Genomic DNA, 19,165 nt, shown 5'->3' with positions numbered 1-19,165 from the left:
AAGATTCAACTGTTTTGACATAATTTACTTCACCTTAGAATGAAATTAAACCAGGTCATTACCTTTATTTTTCAGAAAAGTTCAGTAACTAGATTTGCATTGTTGGAACACAGAATATTAGACCATGAACGACATGTTCCAGTTCATTAAATCCCATTTGATTCAAATGACTCGTTAAGTAGGGCGTGCTCATTCAGTTCATTCAACCAATGAAACGCTCTGACAGGGCTCACACTCAAAGGCTATTGGCTCATGGCATGCCTCTTTGAAGTAAGAGCTGCACTGTCTTTGCTTGAGACAGCAATGAATGAGAAATAGCTTTCAAAATGACATATTAAATAAATTGCATTACATTTCTTTAGTCATGTAAACATGTTACATATTTGGTTCGAATGTACAGTTTGACTCACTTCATCACTTCTATAATCAGTAGAGGACAGCGCTGGTTTTCTTTTGGCTGACTTTATGTTGCATTTCACGTTATGCAAGCAGCTCGTGTTAAGTTAACATTGGCATATAAAAACCTTTGTGCTCCTTCGTAATGTGTTTCGGGGTGACTCGCCTGCAGTCGCGCTTCAAGTTTGCGGCGTTTTACTGGCGATCGTGAAGGAAAATAAGACGCTTTGTAAACCGCGTGGAGACACAGAATATATGTCTGTGCTTCCCCTTCTCCCAGAGACTTCTCTCTACCGCTTATATGAGATGAGCACATGCGCACAAACTGATGTCCGCCAGGTAGGACAAGAATATTTTACTCTCGTTTTTATTAGTTGACGAAAATGTCAGTATATTTTTATTACAGTTTTCGTTATAATGCATTCATTTTTATTTAGTTATCGTCTCATTTTCGTCAGTGAAAACATATCGTTAACGAATACTTTTCGTCATAGTTTTCGTTAACGAAATTAACACTGTTGGGTTTAGAACTTTTTTGTAGCTGTTGGAATGTTAAATGAGACTATGAAATTTCATACATTTACGTGAAACAGCAGGTAAGGGCTGCTTTAATAAAATTTTGTAGGTGGCGCTATAGAGCCATGTTACAACACTTTATTCTGAAATAAATATCAGAAGAAAATTTTTGCCACTTCTGACAGGTATGCTGACAGGTACAAGCTTTCAAGCATGTTAAGACTCTCAAAAATGTAATTCATTTTGGAGATAATAACAAATGGATAAATTCCTCACACCATCGGTGCTCAGGCCATAATTAACAGCATCCCTTTACCCAAATTTCCCTGCACCTCAAAAAAACATAGAATCTTACGAATAACATGCAGTATTAAGAGCAAGTTGATGTGCCTCAACCCGATAACTTCTGACAGTAACTCCGTGCCAAAAAGAAACTGAAATGGTTATGTTCAAGGTAGTGCTGGGCATTTGGCCAAAAATCTGTATTAGGGCTGAAACGATTCCTCGAGTAACTCGAGTTATTCGAATATAAAAATATCATCGAGGCAATTTGTGTTGCCTCGAAGCCTCGTTTAATCCATTTAACTACAGTACACGGAGCACTGCGTTTCCCCACGGACCCTTATTACTAACACACAGCCCGCTAAACTCTGTACATGTTACAGGGCTCTCAAGTCTCACGCATTCACCGCGAGACACACGCATTTTAGTCTGTTCACACGCATGTCTCATGCTGATAAATAAGTTCAATTCAATTCAATTCAATTTTATTTATACACTGCGTTCCAAATTATTATGCAAATTGGATTTAAGTGTCGTAAACATTTAATTTTATATTGTTCAATTAAACTTATGGATGGTATTGTGTCTCAGTGCTCTTTGGATCACTGAAATCAATCTCAGACACCTGTGATAAGTAGTTTGCCAGGTGAGCCCAATTAAAGGAAAACTACTTAAGAAGGACGTTCCACATTATTAAGCAGGCCACAGGTTTCAAGCAATATGGGAAAGAAAAAGGATCTGTCTGCTGCCGAAAAGCGTCAAATAGTGCAATGTCTTGGACAAGGTATGAAAACATTAGATATTTCACGAAAACTTAAGCGAGATCATCGTACTGTGAAGAGATTTGTGGCTGATTCAGAGCACAGAAGGGTTCGTGCAGATAAAGGCAGAATGAGGAAGGTTTCTTCCAGACAAATTCATCGGATTAAGAGAGCAGCTGCAAAAATGCCATTGCAAAGCAGCAAACAGGTATTTGAAGCTGCTGGTGCCTCGGGAGTCCCGAAAACCTCAAGGTGTAGGATCCTCCAGATGCTTGCAGTTGTGCATAAACCTACTATTCGGCCACCCCTAACCAATGCTCACAAGCAGAAACGGTTGCAGTGGGCCCACACATACATGAAGACTAATTTTCAAACAGTCTTGTTTACTGATGAGTGCCGTGCAACCCTGGATGGTCCAGATGGATGGAGTAGTGGATGGTTGGTGGATGGCCACCATGTCCCAACAAGGCTGCGACGTCAGCAAGGAGGTGGCGGAGTCATGTTTTGGGCTGGAATCATGGGGAGACAGCTGGTGGGCCCCTTTAGGGTCCCTGAAGGTGTGAAAATGAACTCTGCAAGGTATGTAGAGTTTCTGACTGAGCACTTTCTTCCATGGTACAAAAAGAAGAACCATGCCTTCCGTAGCAAAATCATCTTCATGCATGACAATGCACCATCTCATGCTGCAAAGAATACCTCTGTGTCATTGGCTGCTATGGGCATAAAAGGAGAGAAACTCATGGTGTGGCCACCATCCTCCCCTGACCTCAACCCTATTGAGAACCTTTGGAGCATCCTCAAGCGAAAGATCTATGATGGTGGGAGGCAGTTAGCATCAAAACAGCAGCTCTGGGAGGCTATTCTGACATCCTGCAAAGAAATTCAATCAGAAACTATCCAAAAACTCACAAGTTCAATGGATGCAAGAATTGTGAAGGTGATATCAAAGAAGGGGTCCTATGTTAACATGTAACTTGCCCTGTTAGGATGTTTTTGATTGAAATAGCTTTTGATTTCAGTAAATATGACCTCCTAATGCTGCAAATTCAACAAATGACCATTTTCAGTTTTTTACAACCTATGAAATGTTTTCAAACTCTGTTGTGCATAATAATTTGGAACAGTGCATTTTGAGTTTTTCATTTTTTAAATAAATACTGTTGTCAGTGGGAGGTTTGTTCAATAAAATTCCAAATGTACCCTAACTGTTGATTACTTGAAAATTATACTGACTGTCATTTGCATCGACAAATTAGGAAAACCAGAGAAAGATATCATTTGCATAATAATTTGGAACCCAGTGTATAGCGCTTTTCACAATGTGCATTGTTCCAAAGCAGCTTTACAGGAGCAAATAAGAAAAACACTGAAAGGTAAAACACAGCACAGTGCATGGTGTTTATAGACCAAGCAAGATCATTATAATAAATAATACCTAATAAATAAATGAATAAATAAATAAATGCAGTCTCCCGGTGAGCAAGCCAACACTGCACTGCTCTGCTGTGGCGAGGAACCCAAACTCCAATGCTGAATAATGGAGAAAAAAAACCTCGGGAGAAACCAGGCTCAGCGAATAAGTAATCGCTTATTCAAATGGTGAACTTCTATTTACTTGGTTTTAGTCTATTTTGCGAGTGAAACTTGTTTTCCGGCTGCATTGAGTCCATAAAACTACATGCGGACTTGTGGACGCCGAATCCTGGTATTTACACATCATCTGTCTGTTCTGCGTGTCTGAGTGAATGAACTGCACAGTTTAACGTGCTACATGCGTGATGCTCATGAATTTGTCTGCGTCTGCGCTGAATGAGGACATGAACTTCGGCACTGTCCCAAATGGCGCACTTCATGTGGACTTGCGGTCTCGTGGACTTAAATTGCGCGTTCTCGCCAAGTCTACGAGTCCGTAGGGTGTCCCATTTGTCTTTCTAGCGCTCATAAGTCTGCTCGCGAGCGCCTCCTTTGTGCCCTCGACACAGTCTTCGGCGAAGCCCGCATTGACGCAGACTCCACTGAAGTCCCCTACCCAGGAATCCTTGCGAACGCCCAATCACAGAACGGATGGGAGGAGTGTCGTGAATGTCAGACATATACGTAAACATATCTCTTTGTTGATTTTTAAGACATTTTATAAGTTTTTTAATATAACTGACAAAATGGTCTTGTTTTTGGATTGTGATACTGGTTCTTTGGAAATAGATAATATTCTTAAAATTCTTATTCTACTTGGAAAATACCATATACATAAAGCAAATTTTTTGTCAATTGTACCAAATGTAGATTGTTTGCCACAGATATAAAGAATTTGTTGATTCTTTAATATTATTACGCAACAATAGCAAAGCTGTTAAGACATCTCCGCTACTGGATAAAATTCTTAATGTTTTGGATGTATAACTGATGTGTTTTTTTTGTTTTGGTTATTTGCATTGTGCAATTTTGTACTATTACATATTGTAATTTACCCTATTGATAAATAAAATATATATATATATACGTCAACATGACGGATACATTTTTAAATGTATGTTTTGATAAAATTCAATTTTTTTAATTAGTTACTTATTCGTATTATTGCTTATTTATTTTCTATTAAGCCAGCTATTCAAGAATAAAAACTTTGAATGCAGTGCATTTTCTTACTTAAGGTAATAAGCCATGTTTTGTTGTAGATTTATATATAGTTGTCTCTGGACTCTGTAAAGCTGAACAACACAGCTTCTGTATTATAGAGAAATATTAAATAACAACATATATGCATATTAAGAAGTGTATACAGAAGAATAGTGTATACAAATAAATACATATACATATTGCATTTACGTCATGACAAATTAATGCATTACAAACATAAGTATCTATTGTATAATGCTCGGGTGGTATATCAACATATGAACTACAGAACAATAAAAACCGGCAGCTCCTGTCCCAAATAACAACAGTGGAACAACAAGTGGTCGACTTCACGAGGCGCTGCGCAGACTGATCAGCGAATGACAACAAAGTACCGCGAGTGTGATTAGAATGCACCGCTTGCTCTTTCCGGCGTGATGACCTCAAGTCTGTCCCAAAATGCACTCCCATGTACCCTTATGGACTCATGCCTAGTGCCCTATAGGTCTGCACTTCCTGACGCCACCAAGTGTGGACTCAGAGGAGGTCCTCAAGACCAGAGTGTGTCATTTGGGACAGGGCCTTAATCTCCAGAGTTGCTCTCTGAGAGTTTATTTCAGAACATTTTACTGAGTGAAGCTAACGCCCTAAAAAATAAGCGTCTTCCGACGACCTGCCAAAATAAAAGTCAGATTAACTCGGTATTTTTATGTGTACAAATATATTATTATTTAATATTAAAAAAATAAATTAAAACTAATTTAGATAAACTAAATTCATCATGCATAAGCTGAAGTTAGTTGTTTACCTTTGAAATTATTCTTTCTATTTTTATTAATGTTTCATATTTATACATTTGTATTAGGCCTATATTGCATTTTGAATGTAATATGCCAATGGAATGTAGTAAATGGGTTTAGTTTTCACAGATATGAATTTATGCAATTTCAGCAATAAATATGTAAATTTTTCTAAAAAGGAAACAAATTAGTTGTGCATTTTAAGAGACCCGTCTTATTTTCTCTTGTATATTTAATATTGCTCTTTAATAAAGAAAAAGTACTTATTATCCGAATACCCGATTAATCGATGGAAAATCAGTAGAATACTTGATTACTAAAATAATCGATAGCTGCAGCCCTAATCTGTATTATGGTATTTTTGTGGATTTTTTAATGTGCAAAACAAAATATGCAACAATACAAAACTAGTTTTGAGTTGTATTCATTAGGCATGTGTTGTGAGGAAATTTCCCCACCATTTATTTGAACAAAACTAGTATTATCCAAGTCCAGTACAGTGAACCACAGGGCCCAGTTTTAGGGCCTCTGCTCTTCTAGCACTATACATGCTACCTCTAGGATATATAATTAAGAGACACGGATGTAGCTTTCACTGCTATGCTGATGATCCTCAACTTTACATTTCCTTGAAGCCTCACGAAACACAGCAGTTCAATAGAATAATGGAATGCATAGTCGATATAAAAAAACTGGATGAGAAACAACTTTTTATTACTGAACTAGGACAATATAGAAGTGTTACTTTTTGGACCGAAAACCGCCATACGTAAAAACCAAGAACACTGCTTAACTATTGACGGATGTTCCATAAAACCTTTGTCGTCAGCAAATAATCTTGGCGTTTTATTCTATAGTAATCTGTCATTTGAATTATTACAAAAACTCCACCTAGTTCAAAACGCAGCAGCTCGAGTTCTTAGACAAACTAGTATGAGCATATTAGCACGGTTCTAACAACATTGCACTGGGTGTCATGGCTCTGCGTCATTTAGTCATGTTTTTCTTGGTCCAGTAGCAGAGCCATGACAAAGCCTTTGGTTATGTGTGGAGAGAAACATATTATTGTACTTTTGACAATAATATACGTTCTCTCCAGTGTCTTGTCATTGGCCCCGCCCCCTCTCGTTTCCTTGTTATCTTTCCCTGAGTGTTTTATGTTCCACACCTGCCTTAGTTCGTTATCCCTTGTTTGTCTTCCCTTTAAATACCCTCTTGTTTCTTTGTCCTGTGCTCGTGGATTGTCTTTTGGATGTTCTATGGATGTTTGGTGTGTTTCATTTGACCCCGCGTCTCAGCCTTGCCTTGTCCTGTCCGTGAGTCCTGTTTAGTTAAGTTAGTTGTTTTTTAGTGTTCTTTGGTTTTTGTCTTGCCCCCTCGTGGGAAGTTTTTCTTTGTCTTTGTTAGTGTCTTTGATTATTGTGTTTGTCCCCCATCGTGGGTGTTTTGGTTTCTGTTTTTTGTTAAAAAATAAAATCTTGTTTTTGTTAACCCCTTACTGCCTGCCTGCAATTGGGTTCTCTTCCACACACCTTTCGTGACACTGGGTACCTATTAAGCAACGCATTAACTTTAAAATCTTACTGATTACCTATAAAGCCCTACATGGTTTAGCTTCTCAGTACCTCAGTATGCTTCTCTTGTATTACAGTCCTTCACGTTCACTACGTTCTGAGGCCTCCGGTCAGTTGGTAATACCTAGAATTTGAAAATCAAGTGCAGGTGGTAGATCCTTCACTTCTGATGGTAGAGCTAAAAGAGGGAAGCGGAGACCCGACAAGTCCTCACTACAAAATTTAAACTGCTATTATATAACTCATTATAATATTAAACCTATTATCTACCTTTTTACTATGTTTGTTTTCTTTTCATTTAGCCTATTGTGCAAGCACCGTTGAGCTTGTAGAGATGCTGAAGTTTTTGCCAGAGGGGAACTGGTTCCCCTGGTTGGGCCTGGGTTCTATAGAGGGTTTTCTTCTTCATTGGAGTTTTGGGTTCCTCGCCACCGTTTACATACTGTTTTGCACTGTTTGCCTAACTTAATATCACTTTAAAATGTAACATTCTGCTTAATTTAACATATAGGAATTTATAGTCCGTGTAATATTTGACCTGTGTTTCTCTCTCCTTTATCTTTATCTAAATGTGTGCTTCTCTCTGTGATAACCATGCTGTGTGTGTGTGTGTGTGTGTTCATGTTTGTATATCCCGGTGGGGACCTAAACCTGAATGCACACCAACACATGGGAACTCGTGTCACCGTGGGGACCAAAACTGAGGTCCCCATGGGCAAAAAAGCTTATAAAATGTACAGAACAATATTTTTTAAAAATCTAAAAATGCTAAAAGTTTTTTATGATCTTTAGGTTTAGGGGTTGGGTTAGGGTTAGGGGATAGAATATACAGTTTGTACGGTATAAAAAACATTATGCCTATGGACTGTCCCCACGGAGATAATAAACCAGACGTGTGTGTGCGTGCGGGCGTGCGTGCGTGCGTGCGTGTGTGTTCATGTTTGTATATCCCCGGTGGGGACCTAAACCTGAATGCACACCAACACATGTTGTGTCACTGTGGGGAACAAAATTGAGGTCCCCATGGGCAAAAAAGCTTATAAATTGCACAGAACAATATTTTTTTTAATCTAAAAATGCAAAATCTTTTCTATGATCTTTAGGTTTAGGGGTAGGGTTAGGGATAGGGGAGTTAGTTGATTGTGGAGTTGTGTTTTATGCATGTGGGTGTGTATGAACCTGCGTGCGTGTCTGTTTTCTGTGTGTGTTCACTTTTTTAGTTTTTATTTGCATAACTTTAACGTTTTGCTTATAGTCAATATGTTTCATGTAAAGCTGCTTTGTAACAATTAAAATTGTAAAAAGCGCTATATAAATAAAGTTGAGTATTAACATTATTATTAACAAAACGAATAGCATAATAAATGTACCCACTAAAACAAATAAACAAGACCTCTGGATTTTCGCTATAAACTTTAAAACTGATGCTTAGCGTTAGTGGTTCATTATTATTTTTATTGAATACTGTGGCGAGGGGGGCATGGTTCAGCGAGGTCTGCAGCGGGAGAGAGAGCTGGGAGGCCAGCGGTGAGTAAGTGGGTCAAGTGCAAATGACCAACATCTGCGTCTCGTTTAAGTAAGGGCCTGGAGAGACTGGCCTTTGTGTAGAACTCGGAGGAATCGAAGGAGCGCAACTATCGAAAGACTGTGTTATATACAGTGGGTACGGAAAGTATTCAGACCCCCTTAAATTTTTCACTCTTTGTTATATTGCAGCCATTTGCTAAAATCATTTAAGTTCATTTTTTTCCTCATTAATGTACACACAGCACCCCATATTGACAGAAAAACACAGAATTGTTGACATTTTTGCACATTTATTAAAAAAGAAAAACTGAAATATCACACGGTCCCAAGTATTCAGACCCTTTGCTCAGTATTTAGTAGAAGCACCCTTTTGATCTAATACAGCCATGAGTCTTTTTGGGAAAGATGCAACAAGTTTTTAGCTGTGTGCTTAGGGTCATTGTATGGTTGGAAGGTGAACCTTCGGCCCAGTCTGAGGTCCTGAGCACTCTGGAGAAGGTTTTCGTCCAGGATATCCCTGTACTTGGCCGCATTCATCGTTCCCTCGATTGCAACCAGTCGTCCTGTCCCTGCAGCTGAAAAACACCCCCACAGCATGATGCTGCCACCACCATGCTTCACTGTTGGGACTTTATTGGACAGGTGATGAGCAGTGCCTGGTTTTCTCCACACATACCACTTAGAATTAAGGCCAAAAAGTTCTATCTTGGTCTCATCAGACCAGAGAATCTTATTTCTCACCATCTTGGAGTCCTTCAGGTGTTTTTTTAGCAAACTCCATGCTGGCTTTCATGTGTCTTGCACTGAGGAGAGGCCACTCTGCCATAAAGCCCCGACTGGTGGAGGGCTGCAGTGATGGTTGACTTTCTACAACTTTCTCCCATCTCCCGACTGCATCTCTGGAGCTCAGCCACAGTGATCTTTGGGTTCTTCTTTACCTCTCTCACCAAGGCTCTTCTCCCCCGATAGCTCAGTTTGGCCGGACGGCCAGCTCTAGGAAGGGTTCTGGTCGTCCCAAACGTCTTCCATTTAAGGATTATGGAGGCCACTGTGCTCTTAGGAACCTTAAGTGCAGCAGAAAGTTTTTGTAACCTTGGCCAGATCTGTGCCTTGCCACAATTCTGTCTCTGAGCTCTTCAGACAGTTCCTTTGACCTCATGATTCTCATTTGCTCTGACATGCACAGTGAGCTGTAAGGTCTTATATAGACAGGTGTGTGGCTTTCCTAATCAAGTCCAATCAGTATATTCAAACACAGCTGGACTCAAATGAAGGTGTAGAACCATCTCAAGGATGATCAGAAGAAATGGACAGCACCTGAGTTAAATATATGAGTGTCACAGCAAAGGGTCTGAATACTTAGGACCATGTGATATTTCAGTTTTTCTTTTTTAATAAATGTGCAAAAATGTCAACAATTCTGTGTTTTTCTGTCAATATGGGGTGCTGTGTATACATTAATGAGGAAAAGAAATGAACTTAAATGATTTTAGCAAATGGCTGCAATATAACAAAGAGTGAAAAATTTAAGGGGGTCTGAATACTTTCCGTACCCACTGTACTTCCGATTTAAAGGGGGTGCTAAGTAAACACCCGTATCTGTTAAGTTTTGTATCTATTTTGATCTTAATAAAGCCAGTAGCAGTCCAACCAACCTCGTCCTCTTCCTTCCTATCTATTGAACTCGTTACAAATACATACTGTTACTTATATGAAGCATAAACTTTCCATCTTCCTTTTAATTATCGAGCTGTTTACTGTTGTCACGTGACTCTCACTGCTCTGTGCTGCGGGCTGCAAATCACGTTGTAAACAAATATAAGGAGCCTGCAAGCTTGCGCTGTATAGAGCAAATGTGCCTGACTTTATAAGCTTGCGTATCTACAGAGAAGACGAGTCTTGACTTTATAGCTGTGCAGCTGCATATGTTTAGAGAAGATCATTGGCATAAAATCCAACAAGGATTGCTAAAAAGACAACAGATTTTACTAAAAGATTTACTGATCTCGGTGTAAAAATAAAATAATGATGCTGGCATGTTTCTCATGTCATTTTCACCCCTTCTAATATGACTCAAAATTTAAGGTTAAACTTGTCATTTTTACCCCCCCCCAGAAATCAGTGGATTACTCAGTAAATATTCATCCATGTCCTTTAATATTTTGGCTCTCATCACTTCAGGTGTTGGTCTTGCTTTTGAAAAAATACTTTAAAAAATTTGAAAATTCGAGCCAGGGACCTCTGGTTGAGTTGAAACGGAATGACCCTTTCTTATATGAACAAAGTTGCCTTTAAACAAATATTCAGAAGGACAAGTGAACTTCTTTTTATAGAAAAGGACCTTTAAAGTTTATTTCTTCAAGCCGACAAGTATAAACAAAGGCTCCTACCTGCTCCAGGAATGATGGCTAATTTTGTCTCAACCAGTCCCATCTTAGCAGAGGTGGCTGTAAAATAAAAGTATTGAGACTCAATTAGCGTGTGTCAGATGAGCTGATTTTTACCCACTTACAGCAAATAATTGCCTGTAAAATCAAGGGCTATCATACTGAGTACGCAAATAAAGAACAACATTGTCATTAGCAACTGTGCTCTAATAAAAAGTGCTCTAATAAAAGTTTCATTTTGTTTTCTTGCCGGATAAGCTTTTTTAATGGATTACCTTATAAATGTTACTCTTTTTTTCTTGTAATTTATCACAGTTTTACAAGTATTTGGTGAATTGGTTGCTTTCAGTTTATCAATATGACATGTTGTTATTTGTAGTTCAACTGGTAGACCATGGACACTAGTAACACCAAGGTCATGGGTTCATGTCCCAAAAATGGCACACAATATACGCATTTATGGTTACTACGTATGTTACCATGTGTTGTTACCATGTCAGACACTTGACTGAGCTTCTGTTACTGCTGTTAGCTCTGGTGATAAAGATTTAACTACATCCATTCGAAGATATCTACCCGACATACCTAACAATTCCTTCCTCGACTAACATTCGCAGTGATTTCACACTGCACGTGTAAGCAGTGCTAAGGCGAAGCGGGAGCAGCGCATAGGGAGAGCGTTGGCAGCGCGTGTCCATTGTCTTTTCACACCACCAGAGCAATGTGCACCACGCTGCCTGGGTACCACGTACAACAAAAAATATTTTAAATACATCAGTGAGCAAAATATCTTCCAGAACTTCATCAAAAAGCTTATTTTATGTAGATTGTATAACTTTGATTTGTTTTATCTGCCTGTTTCATGCTCTTTTAGATCCACACAGTACACGTTATAAATAAAAAGCCATTGTGCTTTGAAGGCTACGATTCACTAAAGGGTTTACTCACCATAGGAGAGAGTGATTGACGTGATGCATTCGCTTTTCTCTCACACATACGCAATATAAGCATATAACATGATGTCTATGTAGTTTTATCTGTTTTTCAGAAGGATATGATGACAGTGGGGTTCAGACAGTACACTGACAGTGTAATGCGATCGTTTTCTCCTTATTCATATGCAATACAGACGTGCTCAAATTTGTTGGTACCCCTCCACAAAAAAACGAAGAATGCACCATTTTCTCTGAAATAACTAATTGGCATCCACCATTGTTTATTCCATATATACTAGAAATAAGACTGCTTTTGATTTTTTATTCAACATAATATTGTAAATAATAAAACAAATGAAAATGTCATGGACAAAAATGATGGGACCCCTAACCTAATATTTTGTTGCACAACCTTTAGAGGCAATTACTGCAAGCAAATGTTTTCTGTAGCCCTCAATGAGACTTCTGCACCTGTTAACAGGTAGTTTGCCCACTCTTCCTGAACAAACTGCTCCAGCTGTCTCAGGTTTCATGGGTGCCTTTTCTCCAGACTGCAAGTTTCAGCTTTTTCCATAGATGTTCGATAGGATTCAGATCAGGACTCATAGAAGGCCACTTCAGAATAGTCCAATGTTTTGTTCTTATCCATTCTAGGGTTATTTTAGCTGTGTTTTAGGGGTCATTATCTTGTTGGAGGACCCATGACCTGTGACTGAGACAGAGTTTTCTGACACTGGGCAGTACGTTTCGCTCCAGAATGCCTTGATAGTCTTGAGATTTCATTGTGCCCTGCACAGATTTAAGGCACCCTGTGCCAGATGCAGCAAAGCAGCCCCAAAACATAAACGAGCCTCCTCCATGTTTCACTGTAGGTATGGTGTTCACTTCTTTGAAAGCTTGATTTTTTCGTATGTGAACATTGAGCTGATATGACTTGCCAAAAAGCTCCAGTTTTGACTCATCTGTCCAAAGGACATTCTCCCAGAAGGATTGTGGCTTGTCAATATGAATTTGAGCAAATTCCAGTCTGTCTTTTTTATGTTTTTCTTTCAAAAGTGGAGTCCTCCTGGGTCTTCTAACACTAAACCCACTTTTACTCAAAAAGCGACGGATGGTGCGATCAGAAACTGATGTAACTTCACCTTGGAGTTCAGCTTGTATCTCTTTGGCAGTTATCCTTGGTTCTTTTTCTAACGTTCGCACTATCCTTGTGTTCAATCTGGGGTCGATTTTCATCTTGCGGCCGTGCCCAGAGAGGTTGGCTACAATTCCATGGACCATAAACTTCTTAATATTTGCAACTGTTGTCACAGGAACATCGAGCTGCTTGGAGATGGTCTTGTAGCCTTTACCTTTACCATGCTTGTCTATTATTTTCTTTCGGAGCTCCTCAGACAACTCTCTCTGGTCCATGTTCAGTGTGGTGCACACAATCATAATCAGCCATAATTTATGTTAAAATTAAGAAAAAATATTTCATAGAGACATTAGTAGTAGTAGTGATATCAGTGATACAGGTTTTCATTCATAAAAGTATGGCATTAAAAAATCTTTAAACATATTCTTTATGTTGTTTCTACATAAATTTGGAGATTAAATGTGAAATTATTAGAATCTAAAACTATATTTTAAAACAATGTTATGTGAAATTAATCGAGATTAATTTTCCAGAAAAGTGTGATTAATTAGTAAAAAAAGTAACTGATTGAAAGCACTAGTTTAAATACTTTTTCCTAAAATCTGACATTGTGCTTCTGCGTACGGCCTCTCTCATCGCATCATCAATAACTGCAGTAAATCATGGATTTATCTCTTGTTATTGTGTCCTGCACCTCATGTTTGGCTTCTTCCATCAGAGAATGAATGTAAGGAAATAGTCAGGCTGTTGGAGAAGATCACAGAATTCACAGAGAGTTACAGCGATGCTGTTACAACATTAGACTTGATTCACCAGGGAAGCTGGGTGATTGTCAGGTGGCATAGTCGTAGGGAAAAAGCGCACCACATTTCCACTCCTGTTATTATTTCAGATTCTCCTCCCTCAACAACATCCTGAGACACCTGTTACAAGCATACTGGTTATTAGTGATTACGATTCAATCAATCAATCGATTAAACAAATGAAATAATTAATCAAAAAAAATTGTAATGGGAGAGAATGCTGTTTGAAAGGACGAGCAAATGAGCCAGCATACAGATGAGAGCACAGGTGCACGTAAGGGCCATTATCATTTATATTATGCCCCTTGGACAAATTATTCGCCGCCATGGTTTTCAGTATCACTCCTATGCCAACGATATTCAGATATACACTTCTTGCCGACCTGACTCTATTCACCAGACTGCTACTCTATTGACATGTGTCAATGAGTTAAAAACCTGGCTTAACTCCAACTCTCTCAGTTTGAACTTGACAAAAACAGAAGTTTTACTTGTCGGTCCTCTAACTGTAACAAAAAACATAACTAACCCCCCTAAAATTGACCTTGAAGCTACATCAATTTTTCCAACTGCCACTGTTAAAAACTTAGGCATCATTTTTGACTCTTCACTAAATCTAGACGCTTATATTAGCAAACGATCGATTGACTGCTTATATTGTTTGTCATTGTGAAGTGTCCTTGAGCTTGGGAAAGGCGCTATACAAATTAAACTTATTATTATTATTATCTATACTGGACGTGTCAAAGCAACAGTTTCAAATCATGCTTAAATTGTTTTAAAGCCTGTGTGCACCAAACCCATCTTAAACTCAGGTAATCTGGGTATTACTGGCACTTTGCATCTCATTCACTCACTACACCAGAGGACGTAATTTCATGGACGGGTTTTGCACATCCGGGTGAATTCATGCAACGAGAGTTGGATGCTTGTAAAATATATTTTCACAAATAAAGGGTTTTATTCTTAGATATTTTTCTAGCACAAAAACATCACTATAACCGATTGAATCTGCTGCTGCGAGTCTTTGACACAAGTTTCCACTCTTATTTGCACCACATATCTGTGTGATGTATGGAGCAAAAGTGATTTGTGCACTTGCAGAGGCCAAACCAGCTAGTTTTAGCACTCAGCAGGTGGCGCCCTAACACGCAGGTGAAAAAAGTCTGCCAGCATTATCCCGAGCTGGCACTAATAAAATACTTTTTTCTTTTTGCAGAAATCACTAATCGTAATAGAGTACATTGGTTTAGTTTAATGCTGGTCAGCTACATTGACAATCCCTTAATACAATTAGACATTACTACACTTAAAAAATATATTTTAAAAAATTGGTTTGGTAAAACCATGGCTTTGCCAATAGTAATCAATACACAAAAAACATGGTAAAAAGCATTTTCACAAGGGATCAGGGTTTATGGATTAGGCTATAGCAATTCCTTGCACAATGGTGCTACAGTATATAGCACTAAATGTGGTTCTTGGCTCGTAATCATAGGGAAATAGGGCTGAACGATTTTGAAAAATAATGTAATTGCAATTTTTTTTATCGATATTGCGATTGCGATTTAATATGCGATTATTTTTAAGCACCTTATCTTCTGTATTATTTAATAAAGAAAATCAATAAATCATGGTAACCAATAAAGCTGTGTATTGGCAAGTGCCTCCCGACACGATACATATCACGATAGATGGGTCACGATACAATACATTGCTTTATACATCAGTTCTTTCTGGTTCTTGAATCTGATTGGCTGATAGCTGTGAGATAGGATCGTCACGGGAACTGACCGTTGAACCGCTTCACTGACTGTTTGTATCACTCCGCCACTAAACTAACTCGGACTATGCTGTCCTCGCAACTGCGTTACTCTGAAGAAGTTAGATTGCTAGCAAACAAACACACAAAGCAGTTTATCCTTTCCAGAATGTTTACTTCTTGTGATGCTTTCTCTTTTTTTGTAAAACTGGCATACAATAAACAAGATATGAAATTACTCACTTCCACATTAATTCGTTTGGTATAGCAGACATATAAACGCGTGCACTGCGATCTGCACATGGGTGTACATGTGATGCGATGGGACTTTCTTTCATTATCATTATATCGATCACATCATTATATCGATTGCCATTTAAAAGTCTCTCTCAGCACAGCGCAAATTTAAAAGAAGTGATTGTTTGGACATAGTAGCGGAGGTTTAACTGTTATGCTAGGCTTGGATTCGTGGCGGAAGAAACTAGTTCCCCATTTCCTTTAAAACCTGAGGGGTTTAAAGACACTCCGACGTTGTTTCTGGTTTATCTACACAGTTGTGCCAACGAACTGATGTATAAATGCAATATCGCTCTCGTAGTCGTGTATGTAGTGTTCTTATATCTTCATGGCTGTGATTAGGCCATCACAGCCATGAAGATATAAGAACACTACATACACTCCTAATCGAGCGATACTGCACTAATGCATTTCGATACGATACACATTTGCGATATATTGCAATACTTTAAATAGAAAATGTCAAAAGTAGAGCTAGAAATACAACATGCTGTGCACCACCGGGGGATTCCGAGCATGGCGAGAGTACATGTGTCGATATTTTTGCACAGCCTAGTAACCAACGCAATATTAGACAGATTTACCATAAACTATAGGCCAGGCTTAAGATCATATTAGTTGATCCATGAATTGATTGACATATTTTTATAGAACTACCCCAATCATACTAATATATTGAATGATTTGTCTAATTTATAGACATTAAGCACTGACAAATAAACTTGGTGTAACATGTAAGTCATTATTCACAGAAACAAATGTGCAGATTACATAAATATAAAACAAAACTGTGGCTTTACCACACTGAGTAATTTGATAATGCAGAGTCACTGTAATAAACATATGATAAACATGTTGATTTCACTTAAACACAGTCTGTTAACTTACTACACAATCTTTAAATAAATAAATAAAAACAAACTAATAATATATGAAGAGTTTGGTTCCAAAACGCGATAAACGTCTTTTTTTATAGTTTCCGCCAAAATCAGTATTGTATGAGGTCGGTATTGAAAAGTCACTTGTTAATTTTACGCAAAATGTGATATCCTCCGTGTTGATCTGTCATGTTTTCTCCCTTTCTTTCCAAACCGCAATATACGCCAGTCTCACTTCTCTACAGAATGCGACATATTCCCTCAACCAATCACACCACACCATTCCACGCACTGTTAACAATAATGGCGGCACTCTGAATACGGTCGGCATCCTAGTTTCCCTGATCTACTTTGTACTTTGTGTTCAACAAACAAACAAACAAAATTATGATTTTGATGGCATTGATGAACCTGTGCTGGTTTCTGCAGTGGGGAAGAAACGTAAACCATCAAAATCTAATCATTTACGTGAGGAGATTAAGAAGATGAGGCACTAATTTATAGCATTAAAAGATGATTCGTTGAATTCATTTTAGGAGTGATGACTGATTGAATGTATTTTTAGTCCAGTGCATGTATGTAAGATTAGTATTGTATTGAGTTCAGAGGCTGTCATATGTGGATCAACTCACTTTGTTTTCAAACAGTTTCAATATGAAAAATGACTTTTATATTGATTCAATGGATTTATTGCATTTTTAAAAAATGTCATGGCTTTATTGCATTTTGGGGGAAAAATATCAGTTTTTATAATAAATCTTTTAAAATCAAAATCTGGGTTTGAAATTTTTATGTTACTAGAACCTAAAGATGCTGTGTGAAACTTTAAAAAAAATAGTGGTTTTCATCTTGCCACTTTTTTTGTAAAGAAAACACATATTTACTCAAATTAATCAAAATCGATTTATAGCGTTTTGGAACCAAACTATTCATATGTATTATCTTATTTTTGTCTTTTATTATTGTGTAAGTGCTGCATGACGTTAGTAGTATTGCCCTTTGAGACTGTATTAATGTTACCACACACAATACCTGACACTGCACAGCATCATCCACATAAAACAGCGAAAAAAATTGTCCCACACATCTGACGTGCTGTTGCTCTTTTACACTAAAGTTTCCACAGTGCTACGTCCTGTCGAGCTTGAGGTCATTGTACAACAGGTCAATGTACAAATTCATTACTTTAACTGCAGACGTGCGGGAAGTGCTGCAGTCACAACGCGAATGAGGTGCAACGCGGGCTCCCTTCACTAGCAGGCAGTCACCACGAGAGAGCAAGCTTCCGTCCCGAGCACTTTGGGGAAAAGGAGAAAATGCTGCGCATGTTCCATGCATTTTTAATGCTTTTGAGATGGTACTGGTCAGCTCCAAGCAGGGTCGCATCACACTGTGCATCCCCATAATTAATCGCAGTCTTTGCGATTAGAAAATCGCATTTCACCACATCACGATTTAATCGCGCCCTATAGGGAACCCACTTAGAGTGCTATATAGAACCATATCTTGATTCAGTGGTTCTTAACAGGTTCTTTATATGGAAGCGCTGCTATATAGCACATCCGTCATTCCAAAGAACTGCTGAAGAACCTCTGAAGAACCACTGAAGCACCAAGATATGGTTCTGTATAGCACTTAAAGTGGTTCCCCTATGATTACGAGCCAAGAACTACTTTTACTGCTATATACAGTGAGGGAAATAATTATTTTATCCCCTGCTGATTTTGTAAGTTTGCCTGCTTACAAAGAAATGAAGGGTCTATAATTTTTATGGTAGGTTTATTTTAACTGATAGAGACAGAATATAAAAAAATCAGGGGAGCAAATGTTATATAAAGGTTATAAATTGATTCGCATTTCAGTCAGTGAAATAAGTATTTGATCCCCTACCAACTAGCAAGAATTCTGGCTCCACAGATTGGTTATGTGCCTATATGGACCGCAGATTAGTCCTGTCACTTTAAGAAAGTACTCCTACGTCAGCTTGTTATGTATATAAAAGATGCCTGCCAACAGAATCTGTATCTTCCATTTCAACCTCTCCACCACCATGCTCAAGACCAAATAGGTTTCAAAGGATGTCAAGGACAAGATTGTAGACCTGCACAAACCTTGAATAGGCTACAGACAGAAGCTTGGTGAGAAGGAGACAACTGTTGGTGCAATTATTTGGAAATAGAAGAAATACAAAATAACTATCAAATGCCCTTGGTCTGGAGCTCCCTGCAAGATTTCCCCAATGGAGTAAAGATGATCATGAGAAAGGTTAAAGATCAGCCCAGAACTACACGGAAGAAGCTTGTTAATGATTTCAAGACAGTTGGGATCACAGTTAGCAAGCAAACCATTGGTTGTCATGAACGTGGGTGGTGAGGACAAGGACAGAGGACCCAAGTGCAGACAGCGGGTAAGGGGTTAACAAGACAGACTTTAATTATAACTAAAAAATACAAAACAAAGACCCACGTGGGGGAACATAACAAAACATAGCAA

The 19,165-nt window shown here is 38.4% G+C and overlaps 1 protein-coding gene across 4 annotated transcripts in view; it reads right to left on the bottom strand.

Moving 5' to 3' along the window:
- Window positions 1-19,165, bottom strand: part of auh (AU RNA binding protein/enoyl-CoA hydratase) — an 80,893-nt gene that overhangs the window by 33,014 nt on the left and 28,714 nt on the right. For all 4 annotated transcript variants that reach the window (XM_057321905.1, XM_057321908.1, XM_057321907.1 and 1 more), the window contains one exon: window positions 10,863-10,919. In XM_057321905.1, the coding sequence (XP_057177888.1) occupies window positions 10,863-10,919 (57 nt within the window). The remainder of the gene's footprint in view (window positions 1-10,862; window positions 10,920-19,165) is intronic.

The sequence above is a fragment of the Triplophysa rosa genome, linkage group LG22 (assembly GCF_024868665.1).
Source record: "Triplophysa rosa linkage group LG22, Trosa_1v2, whole genome shotgun sequence".
NCBI classification, from domain to species: domain Eukaryota; kingdom Metazoa; phylum Chordata; class Actinopteri; order Cypriniformes; family Nemacheilidae; genus Triplophysa; species Triplophysa rosa.
The sequence above is the reverse complement of the archived record's forward strand: the minus strand, read 5'-3'. Positions and strand labels throughout refer to the sequence as shown.